The sequence below is a fragment of the Haemaphysalis longicornis genome, unplaced genomic scaffold, assembly GCF_048455015.1.
Source record: "Haemaphysalis longicornis isolate Haplotype H1 unplaced genomic scaffold, Haemaphysalis longicornis Haplotype H1 scaffold_2, whole genome shotgun sequence".
In the NCBI taxonomy this organism is placed as follows: Eukaryota; Metazoa; Arthropoda; class Arachnida; order Ixodida; family Ixodidae; genus Haemaphysalis; species Haemaphysalis longicornis.
The window spans coordinates 262,438,492-262,453,458 of record NW_027526295.1 but is presented as its reverse complement, the minus strand read 5'-3'; the positions used below and the strand labels follow the sequence as shown (position 1 = coordinate 262,453,458).

The window sequence follows — 14,967 nt, the reverse complement described above, 5'->3', positions numbered from 1 at the left end:
TTGAAGTAACCTCTTCTGCGTAGAACTGCTGTGAGAACTACATAAAACTTGTTTCCGGGACAGCTCAGAATGTTTTAATTTCTTTTTTTCATAATGTCGTGAAGGAGTGATAAGTTCTTAATGACTTGGATGAGCATGGCAGTCAGAAGTGCGTCACTGTGAACTTTCAGAGTGAGTTTTTATCTGATCCCAGTAGGTAGGTACGTGCTATGAAGTTCACCTTTGCCTGCTGTGGTGTGCTGTGGAAGTTGCACCTCGGTGTGGAGCACTGAGCGGCGTGCTGCTTTTTTTTCTTTTCCTCTTGCAGGCGTGTGCCCACCGGTACGTGAACAAGGGCGACACCTTCCGGTGGGGCCGAGGCATCTGCTACTCGCTGAACCAGTACCTGGACTTCCACCGCGCCTGGGAGCCCTGCGAAAACCGGCCCGTCGACAAAGCGCACGAACAGTTCGGCTTCTGCCAGGCCGGCACCAGCGGCCTCATCTCCGAGGTGCGTGCCACCACCTGAGGCCTGTGCAGACTCACCTGCATTGCATGCTGGTTCGAAGCACAAAAGTGCCGATTGCATCTCGGTGTGCCCTTTTTTCAAGGGTCGACTTGCATGAACTGTCCCGTGTTGCCCTTTCAATGCACTTCAAGCTCCATGAGGGGTGCACCCTGCTCCATCAAGTCCTTCCTCAGCTGCCTCTCTCCTCTTTGACAGCAAGAGCTGTGTGAGGGACACCTTGCTGACGGGGGAAAAAAAAACGGTGGTGGGGCTGGCATTGAACCAGTGACCCATATGCCATGAAACACACAGTTTAGACAATGAAGCTACCACTGCACAGGTCTCTGAATTGCTTCCAGGGTTATACGAAGAAGCTGCACATGGCAGTAGTAACACTGCACGCTCTGTAAATGTCCACTGGTGTCTCTAACAGCTACGCTGCTGGCTGATGCTTTTCCTCCATTTTTCTGCCTTGTGGAACTACTTTTAAATTACAGAGGGGGGGCAAAAGTAATAGTCATTGCGGGGCGACCTGGCATAGTGCCACAGTGACTACTGATTAATGCAACATTGAATGAGCATTTTAATACCTAATGCTGACACACAAAGGAACAGAGCAGATGTTTAGTGCATGTAATCTAGTCCGGTACTTTGTTATTATTGTCGTCCTTACTACTCAACCCTCAGATGTTGGCTGGTAGTGTATCACAAATAAATTAACTAAAAATGCAGTAAAATTATGTTTTTCGATGCCACCAGGGATGTTGCTGCATGCTGGTGTTGTTGCTATTGTATTTTTTTCTGGTACTATGTGGTTTTCGTTGTGCTGCTTTCCCAGCACAATTATAGTGCAAGTTTATATTTCAGCTTGTTCTGTGCACTGTTTACTTGCGCTTGGCTTCTTTGCACAACCCTAGTGTCGTGCGGGAGAGCCGACTGTGGTGCAGGTTTTGTGCAAGCAAGTTTGTGGTCGGGTCTAGTAGACCCGAGGTAGTGAGTGGGCGCCTTGTCCCTGCAGGACTCGACCATAGTGCTAGGTGCCCCCGGCCCGTACACGTGGAAGGGCACAGTGTTCACCATCACGGTGGAGCGGGCCCGCAGGGGCTGGTCCTGGTCGGTCAGCCCGTTCCTCGACGAGGAGGCCCCCGTCGAAAAGTACAGCTACCTTGGTCAGTGCCCCTGCCTCTGTCTTGTAGAAGGGGGCTCGGTGGTGTTGGGCGACCGCGGCATGTCTTTACGAGCTCCTCAACAAGTGCAACACTTAAGGGGTGTCGCAGATCACATGGTGTGGTGACATTCATCGTAGATACGACCCATATAGTTCCTCCAACTGGCTCCTGTGAGGCAGGCACTGATACAAAGGGTGACACTTCGGGCTTGCTACCAGTTTAACAGGACTGAGGACGTACGGGAATATTTTCCTTATTGTCACAGTAGAGTAGAAATTGTTGCACACCTTCACCTGTCATTATCACAAGTGCAAATTTTTCAGAAAGAATTTATCATAACTGCAAACATGCGGGCATTTTGTGCAAGCTGAGGCATCACGAGCTGTAAAAACGATGAGTGGCAGGACAGGATTGTAGGCACAATTAAAGAACGTGTAGCGCAGTAGGGGAGGCAGGCAGAACAGCCACTACAAAAACAATTTGCATGTGTTTGTGTTGTTAGAGAATGTAATGATGGATTCATTTTAACTGCGCAATAATGGTACCCGCTGCGGTGGCTCAGTGGCTAAGGCGTTGTGCTGCTGAACCCAGGGACACGGGTTCGATTCCCGGCCGCGGCGGCCGCTTTTCTGACAGAGGCTGAAAGCGAAAACGCCCGTGTGTTCGAGATTTCGGCGCACGTCAAAGATCCCCAGGTGGTCGAAATTAATCCAGAGCCCTCCACTACGACGCGCCTCATCGCCTGTGTAGCGTCAGCACATTGAACCTCATAATCAATCAAATCAAATCAGTGCGCAATGTTTCTACGCATGCTCTAAGTTGCTTGTTAGCTAATATGCTTGCAGAGCATGTAATGAGGCCTCGCTTACCTTTTTGTTGGTGCCATGCATCTAGCTTGCAGGTGAACAGAAACACCTAGCTATGACAGCTGCCTTTGAACATGCTTCATTATGGAACGGTTGTTATTAATGTACCCAATGCATTCCAAAACATGATGACTTAACGCCAACAGTATCCTACAATTTTAGTCCTAATTTTCATTCATCGTCCACTGTAGCTTAGTCTTGGCATGATATCCTTTGGTATACCCCACGGTATACCCCATGTGACACCGACGCTCTATAGTGTTATGCGACTCTCACTTTCAGTAGGGGGTGGGGGGGTGTTTGCTGTTTTAAGCGTGCCTCACCTATGCCATAAGAAGGGTGTTTTAGTCCCAGCCCAATTTCTAGCGAGGAGGAAGGAACGCATGGTGAAAATTCCTTGTGCTGCAGGCATGGCGGTGACAGCGGGCAAATTCATCAACAACCGCATGACGTACGTGGCGGGTGCACCGCGGTCAAACGGCACCGGCCGGGTGGTGTTCTTCAGCAAGGAGTCGGAGGGGCTGTCGAACCTGCGCACACTGCTCATCCTGGATGGGGATCAGTTTGCCTCCTCCTTTGGCTACTCGCTCGCCTCGCTCGACCTCAACAAAGACGGGTGTGTGCGTGGGAGAACTTTGTCTCTTTGCTGGGCACGTTGCATTCACACAGTCAGTCCACCAGCTAATCGGTCAACCAGTCAGCTCTTTGCTTACTACCCAATGCGGTGGCTCAGTGGCTAAGGCGTTGGGCTGCTGAGCCCGATGACTCGTATTGAATTCCGGTTGCGCTGGCTGCCTTTCAGATGGAAGTGAAAAGCAAAAACGGCCATGTGTCAAGATTTTGGCACGTGTTAGAGATATCCAGGAGGTCAAAATTCATCCGGAGCCCTCCTCTACAGTGCACCTCATAGCCCAGGGGTAGTTACAATGCTTCAAATCCTCGAAATACAAAATTCAAATGGCTCTTTGCTTACTCTGTCTGATGCACATATGTGCCGTTGTACACATGTACTCGGTCACTGGCAGCCCGTGCAAGCAAACAGGCAGTGTTGATACAGTTTTCTGCTTTGTGTAAAAATTACAATTACACTATGATAGCACCCAATGTACGCATGAGTCATTTCAAGTCATTTGCACTAGAATTACTGCCGACAGCCGTGGGAAAAAAGAGTGCGTAATAAGAACACAGAACACACTATAAGCAGCATTCTACCACCGCTGCTGTACAAACATCGTTAACTGGGCATAAATGCCGCTCTCTGCTCTCATTGTCGTTGACTGTGCAGTGTAGTGTGAAACAAAGGTGCAGCTGGTCACGTGCCCCATTTCCCCTGTCTGCATTGTATGTGCAGCAGCCCCACTTGTAAAAAACTTTTTTTCCAGATTTGCTCCCAACAGTGTTGTAAAGGATGATGGGTGTTGTGGTCATGTGCATGTAAACCTGCTCAACATTGGTTAATTTTTATTTCTTTGTTTTCCAGATTCATCGACCTTGTGGTAGGAGCCCCATTCTACCACGGCAAAGGGGAAGGGGGTGCGATCTACATCTACCTTAATTCGAAAAAGGTGACCGACATTTGTGCTACTTTTTCTAGTAGTTCAGCTATAATTCCCATACGCTTGAAATGTCCTGCACAAATTCTTTGCACTGCTTACTAAACATGCAGTTTACCTGTCCTCTGCAGGGCATATCTAACGACACCAAGCCCATCAAGATTATCGGGAAGGATGAGTCCCGGTTTGGCTTCGCCTTGTCTTCAGCAGGTGATCTCAACCGTGATGGATACCCAGGTAAGTTCAGTCTCCAATATTATGCAGTTGGTTGATGTACTGAAGTCTGAAATTAATTTGGCAGGAAGAGAGATTTTACGGGCCCGTGCAGCGCAAGTTTCGTTTTTGTCACTAGGGTGCTAACAGACCTTCACTTTTAATTTTCCACAGACCTTGCAGTGGGCGCTCCATATGAGGAAGGTGGGGGCGCCATCTACATTTACTTGGGATCCGCAGATGGCATAGTGAAGGAACCCTCACAGGTAGGCTGTTGCTGCTGCTGGCAAAGTACCTTTTGCTGCTTTGTAACATCTGCTTCTCTCTTGTTTATAGCCTTACCTTCATGGCTAAGCTTTACGTGTGCCTGAATTGACTGTCATTACATGTGCAAGCTTAAAACCTTGCTTTTAAATAAAAGGCACAGTTTAGTCATTTGACTAACCATAAATTATCGTTTAAGCCTTGTTTTACACATTCCAATCGTACTACAGTTAATGAATGCCGATAGCTTATGTGATGGGACGAGTAGCATGAGATTTTGCTTAAAACAAGCAGTTTTTGGTTTTCAGATAAAAGGTAACACTAGCTGTTCTCTTGTGTGAGTTGTTGTAAAGTGCAAGTTTGTGCAATGTTATAAACCATAAAAAGATAGCGTTTGGCCTTGTAGTCTTTCCCCTCTGGTGAGATTTTTTTCCTGTAAATGTTGCCGATAGTGTGCTTGTGTAAGTTGTAGGGGGTGAATCGATGGTTTCAAAGGATAAATATTCTGGTGCCAACCTGCATGTGCCAGTGTCTCTTAGCACTGACGATTGCTGTCGTTCTGACCGCGTAGGTCATTCAAACGGGGAGGGCACTGCTTCCTCAAACATATGTGTTCAACTTTGGTTGTCTTCCACCGAAACACCTGCCTTTGTTTGCCTTTCTAAAACAAGTATCTGGTCTGGGTGTTCGACCATGTTAAGAACTTGCACTCTCTTGTGAGCAAGTTAATGCAGTAGTAAATCTTTTAGGTCAACTTTTTTTATGAAGGCAAAAAAAGAACCCTTACATATGCGCAACATGCGTGTGAAAAAAAACCCAGTGACCTTTAGCCAGTCTTTAACCTTCCTGTACACTTCGCTTCGCAGTCTTGTGCACCAGACTAATTTTGCGGGTTTTGCACCAGTCCCCCCCCACCCTTTGTTGTGCTTTGTTTAAGGCCTACATAATGGCCTTTTTCTCTTGCTATTGTGCATACAGATTATCCACCCAAGTGACCTCCCCAGTGAGTTGAGGAGCAGGGTGACTACCTTGGGCTATTCCCTGTACGGGGGCATGGATCTGGATGCAAATGGCTACCCCGATTTGCTCTCTGGCAACTACGAATCGGACAGCATTCTCTTGTTCAGGTGAACCTGGGTAGACTCGTCATCAACCTGCATTCTGCATTAGATTTTCTGCACTGACCTATGTACGTTATGATACATACTTGTCATGTAAGCATGTGTTCACTCTGTGACCTTCATGTGCACTTATGACAAGATTAAGTGCACTGTGGTGAATGTGGCCTGTAATTCACAAAAGAAAATTTTGTGGTGCTTTTTGAGTAGGGTGCAGCAGCTTCCTTCTTTAGGCTTGTTTGCGTGGGAAAGGCTTTATTATTGGGTAAGCATCAGTTGATGCATGTCGCTTAAAGGGTCCATGAAGACAAAACACAAGTTTGGTTCATTCAAAAGATTGCCTCATTAGAATCATACTGGCACCACTTTTAACGCAAACTTCGCTCAAATAAGCTACATAACTTGGGAAAAAAAGGGAATGGCCACGCAACCCACTCGCTCATTTCCCGCAACGGAACCTATGATGTCATACCAGCCAGCTCTGCGATTGGCGGAGGCTGGCAAAGGCAAATGCAAATGAGGCAGAGCTTATAAGCATGCCAAACGAGCTATTTCTGCTTGAATTTAGGGCACATTCTTTTTAAAGCAGGAAGAATGGTGGGACAAACAGTGGAAGTTACAAAAGCCACGTAAACATAGAAGAACCAATGCGTACTGCTGTTGGTACTGCGCGCACTATGCTTGGTTTAGCTGCACAGGACTGCGGTGCTTTGGGGTTGTCTCAGACGACACTGGCCGATTGACGCAAGCAACGATGCCTTACGTGACCACATTTGTCGAGCGAGCACTATGTATCATGAAACAATTAGTTTCTCCCTGAACAAAAACAAGCCAGGTTTAAATACGGTCGAAAACAAACCGAAGGCAGAAAACAGCTTACCGCGGTATGGTGGCACCATCTAGGTTCACTAACGGTAAACCAGGCTTCGCAATTGGCTGCAGACCGGTCAATTCGTGTGTTGTCATTGCAGACCACGAAAACACACAATTTATCAGGAAAATCAAAATTTTAATTTAAATTGATTAATTTCTCAGTGAATAAAACATCATTTGCCTCCGGGCAAGCGCTGGGGGCGCTATAAAACACGAAATCTTTCGAATAAAACAAACTTGTATTTTGTCTGCATGGCCCCTTTAATTTCGTGTGGCCAGTGTAGCCAGCTGTGTCCCCCTTGTGAAATGCTCCCTGGCCCAGTTTGTTGGTAGCATCGGCAGGGTGGCCAGGCAGACGGCACTGTGTGCTTGACATTGAGTGCTTGGTATTAGCCATGCTGGGTGGTTACCGGTGGCATTTGAATGAGAACAGCACGGATTACAGGTCGTCAAGCAAAGAAGAAACAGTCCAGGTGTCGTGAGTACAAAATGCGCTAGAGTTGGCGTTAGAACTACCATGTCATAGTTCTTCTCTCCGGTGTTTACTTTCGCTTTCTCCTGCAAGTATAGAGAATCTGCACTCGGTTAGGTTACATGTGTGTGGCCTGACAGTTTGTTGCAACTGTGCTGCTGTGGTGCCACTTGTTAGAGAAAAATCACGATCATAGATGTGCATGCTCTTGGCATCCTTGCTCACAAACAACACAGCGTTTTTTTTGTTGTTTTTTTTCGCTGTCTGTGTGCACCGAACTTGACAGACCCAGCACTTTCCTGTTTGTTGTTACATTATTATAGCCTTAATTAGCCTTCCTTTGTTTTAACTTGTATACCTAGATTTCAACAATGCAGAAGCTGTTCATGTAAGCTACAATTCATTTCATAGTAAAGAATCCTCAACTCTGCTCTCCATTGCGCAAGGACATTTTTGGTGCGGTGCATGCAGTTCTACGTTGTTTGTGGAGTGGTTCATGTGTACGAGCTTTAAGGAGATGTTTTGTCTTTTTCTTTTTTGTGGTGCATGTAGAGCTCGTCCTATCATCGACATCAGTACGAGAGTGAAGGGGAAGCTGCAAAACATCGACCCCACTGTGCCAGGTTGCCCAGATGACCCCAGCAGCAGACACGTGTGGTGAGGGCAATTTACTTTGACGCTTTTAATAGCAGCGCTTCTCTTTTTTTGTGTATGCCTGCATGCATGTGCAAGCTTGTGAACATTGTGCACAATTTTCAAATCTTGTGTGTTTGTGCAACTCAGAATGTGGAACGTGGTGAGATTTTGTTAGTCTTCACAAGCAAAACCAACAAAGGACGCCCAAAGTAAAAACCAAAAGGCAGTGCCTGTATAGAAAGCACCCACTAACAGCAGATACTATCAAGGTTGGAGAAAGCGGAGGCTTCAGAAGAGTATTCAGTATTGTTGCATTTTTATAGTTTTCACTCTGCTGTGGGAGATTAAGAGTGTCTTCGTGGGAAGCGCAAAAGTGCATCTTCAGCGCATTAATTGTCTTCCACTGCTGTCTTGCCTTATTTTCTTCCTATGCTTTTGTTGCGTTGCGTTGTTCCATGTACAAACTCATGGCGCTAGTAGTTGGCAGGTTGATTGGTAGGATATGCATACATCTTTATATACTCCACTGTTCGCAAAAGCTCCTTTTTTCTTTCTCTTCTTCTTTTTGGCAACAGCATGGTTCCACCGAGCTAAAGTCACTGAAAAAAAAAATGTTCGCAAAAAAAGTCAATACCACAAAACCCGCTGGGGTCTATAAAGATGCCCTTTACATAAAAAGATAAGTTAAGTAACTGGGCAAGTGCACGTAAGGGTTGTTACTTTACATAATGATATCCAGCAAGCAGCTAATAAATGGATGGCAGAAACTACATGCACATTAATCTGCCACCTGTGCTCTAGTCATTTTATGCCGATCGAAAAAAGGGAACTGTTAGCATGAAACTGCGGAAACATGTGGCAATGCTGTTTTGGCCTTTATGCCTTCCTTTTCCTTAAATGCAGCCGTCGAGTGCGGTGCAAGCTGTGTCGTTGTCTGACTGACTCCCTGCCCTGTCCCCTGCCCTCAGCTTCTCCCTGGAGGCATGCTTCCAGTTCCTGCACAACACAATGCCCAAGCTGCGCAACGGCACAGAGGCGGCACTGCTGCTCAACTACCGCATTGAGGCCGAGACCTTCACGGGCAAGAAGTACTACCGCGTCCGCTTCAATGCCTCAGCTGACTCGGACAAGCCCAACATCGTGGAGCGCGAGCTCGAGGTCCCCTGGTACGCCTCCAGCCGGGAGCACTGCTCCAGGGAGCTCGTCTACCTCAAGGTGCGCTGTGCTCTTTACGAGCCTGGGATTTATTAATGCCTAGCTATGTGCATACGAAGGTTGAGTATTCCTTCACGTAAGGTGCACTTCGTCTCCACTCTCGGGCTGCTCTAATTGGTCGGCCAGAAGGAAAAGCTTAATTATACCTTGATTTGTGTGCTTTTACAAGTAGCACCTTTTTGACCGGTGCTGTGCATGTGCATTTTTCAGAATAAGTGTGAATAGGTTGAGGCTTTGATTTATCAACTTCCAACTAAGAAAATTTGGCTTCATTATGCCAAAACAAATGGCAGTTGTTTAATACAGCCTGCTCGTAATGAACTGCAGTTTAGCTGATAACGAAACCTATCGGTGAAAACTTGTTCTTCATTTCAGAACAGCGGAAATTGGAATTTAGCAATGTGCCAGTGCCATTTTGGGCTGATGAAATTATCCACAAACGCTTTTTAAAACAGGAAAAGTGGCAGTTAAGTTTTCCTTAATAATGTCGCCAGTGCATAAAATGCAAAAATGAATTGAATTTAGCGAGCAGGTTAGTGGGAAAAGAAACTAAAGGTGCATCTAACACTAACAAAATGGGAAGAAGCCCAAGCAATCTTACAGTGGGCAGTTTGCCACGCAACACAGCATTGCAAAAGCCTTGTAGAAGCACCTATCGGCATTTGCGTGCTGCAATGCTGAGACAAGGCTCCTGCTGTGGCAACATCTACTCTTGGCCATGCAGGTAGTACTTTTACTGTACACCAAGGGCTCCTACAACATATTACTGGCAATTTTCATGCTGACGCATTCTGTCCTTAGAGACATTATATCACAATATTTGGCTGCCCACGGCATTTTTGTCTTCTTTGTGCTTGTTGTGCACAAAGTCAGCAATTTTATTTTAAGGCTGTGGAGCTATGCGTTTTTTGATGGGAGCAGAATGTAGAGTAATTTAGTATGCAATAACGAAAGTATGTGCCCTCATCTGTGAATCTTGCTCTACCCTACGGGAAAGGAATCGTGCGCCAGCCTTCATTTGTTTTCGGTAAACTAGGAAGTGCTCGGTGCACTGACCTTGTGGTTGGTGGGGCAGTGCATGGCCAGCAGCTTCTTGCCTCAGCTGTGTGCTTCTCTGTGTTTCCAGGACAAATCTGACATCCAGAGTGCAATCAAGATGAAGCTGAGTTACTCCCTGGTTCAGACGGTGCCCCGCCACCCAATCGAAGGGGCCTCCATGCCAAACATTGACCGCTTCCCTATCCTCAACCAGAAGGAGGCATCGAGGATCTTCGAGGTGGGTTAATTATCATAGACTTTGGTGCAACCTCTTGTAACTCACAGATGCACACCTACGTGCACACAAAACAAAGGAAACATACCGCCTTCATTATTGAAGTATTGCTTCGATTAAACATGTGGCCATAGCAGCAGTACAGTACAATGGAGATGGAAAAGACCAACTGCCATGCGTGCCTTTTATCTGGTTGTTCAGTGAATGTCCTGCTCAGTAAGAGGGGAGCCATTAGAGTCAACTGTCTGTAATTCGTTGGTACAAAGCTTTTGTAATGTCGTCTTTTTTCTTTATGCTTTGGTAGCTACTCGTTTTGTTTCGGTATGTTCTGGTTGGCAGTCAGTTCTACAAGTTTCGGACCCACCAGTGTGGATCAGCGGCTGAGCTGGAGGCTTAGTGTTCAGAAGCGGGCCACAGCAGAGGTTAACAGTGCACACTGTAGACTGCCAAGAGATTTATACAGATTCAAACAAGGTTATGCCTGGGCTGGGGTACATGAGGCCTAGCTTTGGTGGGTAAAACTATCCATGCTTCATATCCCCTCCTGCCTCTCTCTCCAGGCACGCTTCCTGAAGAACTGTGGCACCAATGATATCTGCGAAAGTGACCTGCACGTTGATGCTGACTTGCTCCTGCTCAAGTGAGTGTGTGGTGAAAAGGACAACGCAATGATTTGCTGCCCCGTGGCATCCTGGCTACTTTTTCCCGCTTGGTGACCAACCCTGTTGGGAAACGAGTTTTTACTTGCGTTACACTCCTGCCTGGATGTAGGCACTTAGCTCTGCCATGCTATAATTACGACAAGTGGGTAGCAAATAAGCAGCAAGCAAATATCAGTCCTAACTTTGGTGCCCATTTTTTCGTTCACACTGCTGATCGCTGTCATTAAGTACCACCTTGCATGAAGCCTTCATTTTGTGGACACAGTTCTATTGTGCAAGCTGTGCTTGCTCATAATGCAAGGGTCCCTCTGCAATGCCTCATGGTGGTAGAACAAGAAAGACTTTTTCACTGAAGTGTTCGTGTACGTTTTTAGTTCCGTCTGCTTAGACCAGCAGCCGGCCCCAGTGGGCGTGCAAATGCTTTGGGCAACTAGCAGCAGCGCCGCTCTGTGTGCTGCGGGAGCGGGAAAGCACCCAGCAGTAATGGTGGCTCCCGTGCATGCACTGTTCCCTCCCAGGGAGAACGGTGTCCCTGTGCTGTACCTGGGCGAGGAGCACGTGAACCTGTCGGTGAAGGTGCACAACCGAGGTGAGCCAGCCTACGACGCTGCCCTCTACATCATGCACCCTTCGGCACTGAGCTACGTGGGCCGCAAACTCGTGTCTGCGGTGAGTGGGCCCTTCCTGCACAGTGTCATCGGGGGGCCATACAGGTGGGGCAGGAGCAGAAGGGAAAGGAAGCGCAATGCACCATGTGCACCGGTCCGTGTTGCAGAACGCTGCGTTCTTTTCTTCTTGAGATGAGGCCCCCACCACTCGCCACAGCTAGCTCCTGTGGTGTGAGCCTGTGATGCCTACTTCACAACCAGCGCTGCGTTGGTCTAAACACACAGATTTCTCATCTATTCTTTGTGGTGATTGGGCATGCATGCACGGAGGAATGTTTGAGAACGAATTCTACCAAAGGCATTTCTTGTTCGAAAATGCATGCCTGAATGCACATACAAGTTGAGGCCGTAGAGAGAGAAACCTGCAGGAGTTTGCAAACAGATACCCTTAATAAGAAACCTGCACCACACACAGGTACGCACTGTTTTATGGTGTGTTAACGTGGTTGGTGGGTTTGTCACTGGTTTGCGTGTCGTGCTTTTGTGTTAGCAGACACTGTGTAGCTGCAGGTCGCCTTCACCTATGATAGACTTGCATTCATTGTCAGAACTATGGGCTATTTTTATATAGTTTATATTCACTGGCGAGGCATGCATGCAGGCAACCATGTGAGTGCACTTCATTTGTTACGTCAGGCTCCGCGGGAGGGCGGTACTTGTCCGTGCTAAGCACATGATGTGTGTTGGACGTTCCAAACTCTACCCTACCGAATGCAAAGTAATGCCTCGACTCCACTCGCCGCGGTGGCTCAGTGGCTAAGGTGTTGCGCTGCTGAGCACGAGGTCACGGGTTCGATTCCCGGCCGCTGCGGCTGCTTTTTTGATGGAGGCAAAAAGCAAAAACGCCCGTGCGCACGAGATTTCAGCGCATGTTAAAGATCCCCAGGTGGTCAAAATTAATCCGGAGCCCTCCGCTGCGGCGCGCCTCATCGCCTGCGTTGTTTTGGCGTGTTAAACCCTACAATCAATCAAATCAATGCCTCGACTGCAATGTGAGTGCAAATAATAGCCAATCTGTTGACACCACCATTGAGAATTGGGTTGAAACGGAGCAGACAACGCACGCCAATGGGTTTTTCCCCCCCGGCGTGCGGGCGCAGTCGCGCATGCCGCACCATGTCTGTGGCGCTTTGGCCATGTCCGCGGCAGTTTCCAGTGTTGCCAAGCAAAGAAATTGACTGCTAAACTTTTCAGTGAATACCATCCATAGGTTGTATTCTGAAAAGTTTATGAATGCGCTTACTGCTGGGAAAAAGCACAAAAAGCAGCCGATTTCGTAGTGCTCTCATGCTAGACAGGTCATGAGAAAAATGCCATTTTGTGGCTGTTTGATCTGATTCATGGCAGTTTAATTTTGCTGGCCCAGTGAACAAATAGTGTAGTATTTTTAGCGCCTTCAAAGCTTTCTTGTCACATTAGTGCATGGCCCACAGAGGCAGTAAGAAGGCCGTGACAAATTCCAAAAATTAAGAAAACAAATTTCTGGACTTTTTGCAAGTGGCTTGAATTTTGGGCTTTTGTTTTTTATTTCTTTTGCAGGGCCAGGATGTGGTCGACTGTGTCCCTCACGCTACACATGTCAAATGTGAACTTGGCAACCCTCTGAATCAGGGCATGGTAAGATTTAGCTCAGCAGTGTTAAGTTTAGTGTAGAAGTATTCATGCAAGAAAATCTTGCCTAGAAGTTTATAACTACTAATATGTATGATACAGTTATTAAGCATAAATTTTAAGCTTTGGAACTTGAATATTGACCGTCTTGTTGTTTACTTTTTTAACAGGTGGAAATACTTCTTCGGTTCAATGCCCGAAGCGATGCCGACACTGAAACAAGTCTAAAATTTACTATCAAGGCTAACACGTAAGTTTGAAGCTCATTTCCCACTCATCAAAAGTTATTCGTCAAACAACAGCAGTGACATAACATGCCAAATTTTCATATGCTTTTTCTTTGTTCTATTTGTCAGAACAAGCCAAGAGGTGAGCCCTCAGCCGGATGTCAACATCGATGTAACTGTTGTACGAGTTGCAGAGCTAGAGCTTAGAGGGTAAGTGTGGTGGATTTTTAAAAGCGTGTCCATTTTGTTTTTTCGAGAAATTTTATTTGATACCATAGAACAGAAGCAATGGTGTAACTTTGTATGGGTGAACCACCTTTGCAGTAGAATTCATTTCAGTAAAGTCGTGGCTCTTAATATAGGTAGAAGCGGAACTGATATAAAGTTAACTTAGCCTAGCATATCTGGTGAGGAGGCAGAAGAAAGCCCATTCGGATATGTTTATCTCGAGAACTTGGGTATAATGGGACCACGTTTTTAATGCAAAACTATAACTTAAGTGTATCAAAAGGTGCTGTACTCAGAGTGTTGTAGCTCACTGCCACAAATGTCGTCGTCATTTTCAGAGCCACTCAGCCTGAGCAGGTGTGGTACGGAGGTGCTATTGTGGGAGCTCACGCCATGAAGCACTTTGACGAGATTGGAAGCAAGATTACCCACACTTACCAGGTAAGTTTCAAGGTTTTCATCGCTTGGATGTTCTGTTACCATAACATCCAGCCTTTAATACGTAGCTGCTCACTTACATTGCCTACTGACTGAACTGCGAACTGGTACTTGGCCTACTCGGAAGCCTACCAAGTTAACTGTGAAGAGATCAGAAAAAAAAGGGAGCTTGCAGGTAGCAGGCCAGCAAGCCGTGGCTTGTGAAGTTTAAAAGGCAGTAACAGGAAGACCAGTGGCTGTAAATGCAGGTAAATATTGAAAGTCTAAGTGAGCTGCACTTGTCATTTACTCAACCTTTACAAGAGTACATACAGCATTTTCCATTCGCCTGGTTGATGCCAAATACTGATGTGACTCTAAAGCAGGATACGAAACCTTTACAGAGCTTGGCAACCAGCTTGTTTTGTAGACGGCTGCTGTTTCTCAGTAGATTGGAAAACACAGTATATGTTGGCAGAGCACGTTTACTGCCAGGCTGATGTGGGCCCCTGCTGCGGCTTCTGTGCAGGTGTTCAACCATGGTCCCTGGGCCGTGCCCTATCTGGATGTGGTGGTGTCTTGGCCGTATGAAGCGGAGAACCAGCAGCAGCATGGGAAATACCTTCTGTACATGACGCGTGCTCCCCAGGTTGGTGTTCACGTTGCGCATCCCTTGCTGACAGGAGTGAAGGGCTTGGGAAGGTCGTGATACTGAGCTCGGTTGAAGGCATGTCCAGTGCATCCATAGCAATGCGAGCCTTGCGTAACACCCACGTGCTGAGGCCGATGAGGTGCCTCAGCCACGGAGTGCAGGCACCTGTTGGAGAGACTGTGCCCCTTTCCCGTTGTTCCCAGGTGGCAGGGGATGGAGAGTGCTTCATGGAGGAAGGCCAGGTCAACCCACTTGGCCTCACGGTGAGTAGTGTCTCCGCTTTCCTGTGCAGCACCAGTGCTATGCCATGTGGCTGGTCGTAAAAGCTTGCCAAGAGGCAAATTTTGAAGTGCTCCCCACTTC

General features: G+C 47.1%; 1 protein-coding gene across 1 annotated transcript in view; it reads left to right on the top strand.

Annotated features, from left to right (window-relative positions):
* Positions 1-14,967, top strand: part of LOC144170558 (integrin alpha-PS1-like) — a 110,748-nt gene that overhangs the window by 82,256 nt on the left and 13,525 nt on the right. The window contains exons 4-21 of the mRNA XM_077700425.1: positions 308-490; positions 1,506-1,656; positions 2,931-3,138; positions 4,003-4,087; positions 4,207-4,312; positions 4,463-4,554; positions 5,531-5,679; positions 7,568-7,672; positions 8,620-8,866; positions 9,993-10,142; positions 10,700-10,779; positions 11,320-11,470; positions 13,009-13,086; positions 13,251-13,330; positions 13,437-13,517; positions 13,874-13,976; positions 14,482-14,601; positions 14,808-14,867. Of these exons, the coding sequence (XP_077556551.1) occupies positions 308-490; positions 1,506-1,656; positions 2,931-3,138; positions 4,003-4,087; positions 4,207-4,312; positions 4,463-4,554; positions 5,531-5,679; positions 7,568-7,672; positions 8,620-8,866; positions 9,993-10,142; positions 10,700-10,779; positions 11,320-11,470; positions 13,009-13,086; positions 13,251-13,330; positions 13,437-13,517; positions 13,874-13,976; positions 14,482-14,601; positions 14,808-14,867 (2,229 nt within the window). The remainder of the gene's footprint in view (positions 1-307; positions 491-1,505; positions 1,657-2,930; positions 3,139-4,002; positions 4,088-4,206; positions 4,313-4,462; positions 4,555-5,530; positions 5,680-7,567; positions 7,673-8,619; positions 8,867-9,992; positions 10,143-10,699; positions 10,780-11,319; positions 11,471-13,008; positions 13,087-13,250; positions 13,331-13,436; positions 13,518-13,873; positions 13,977-14,481; positions 14,602-14,807; positions 14,868-14,967) is intronic.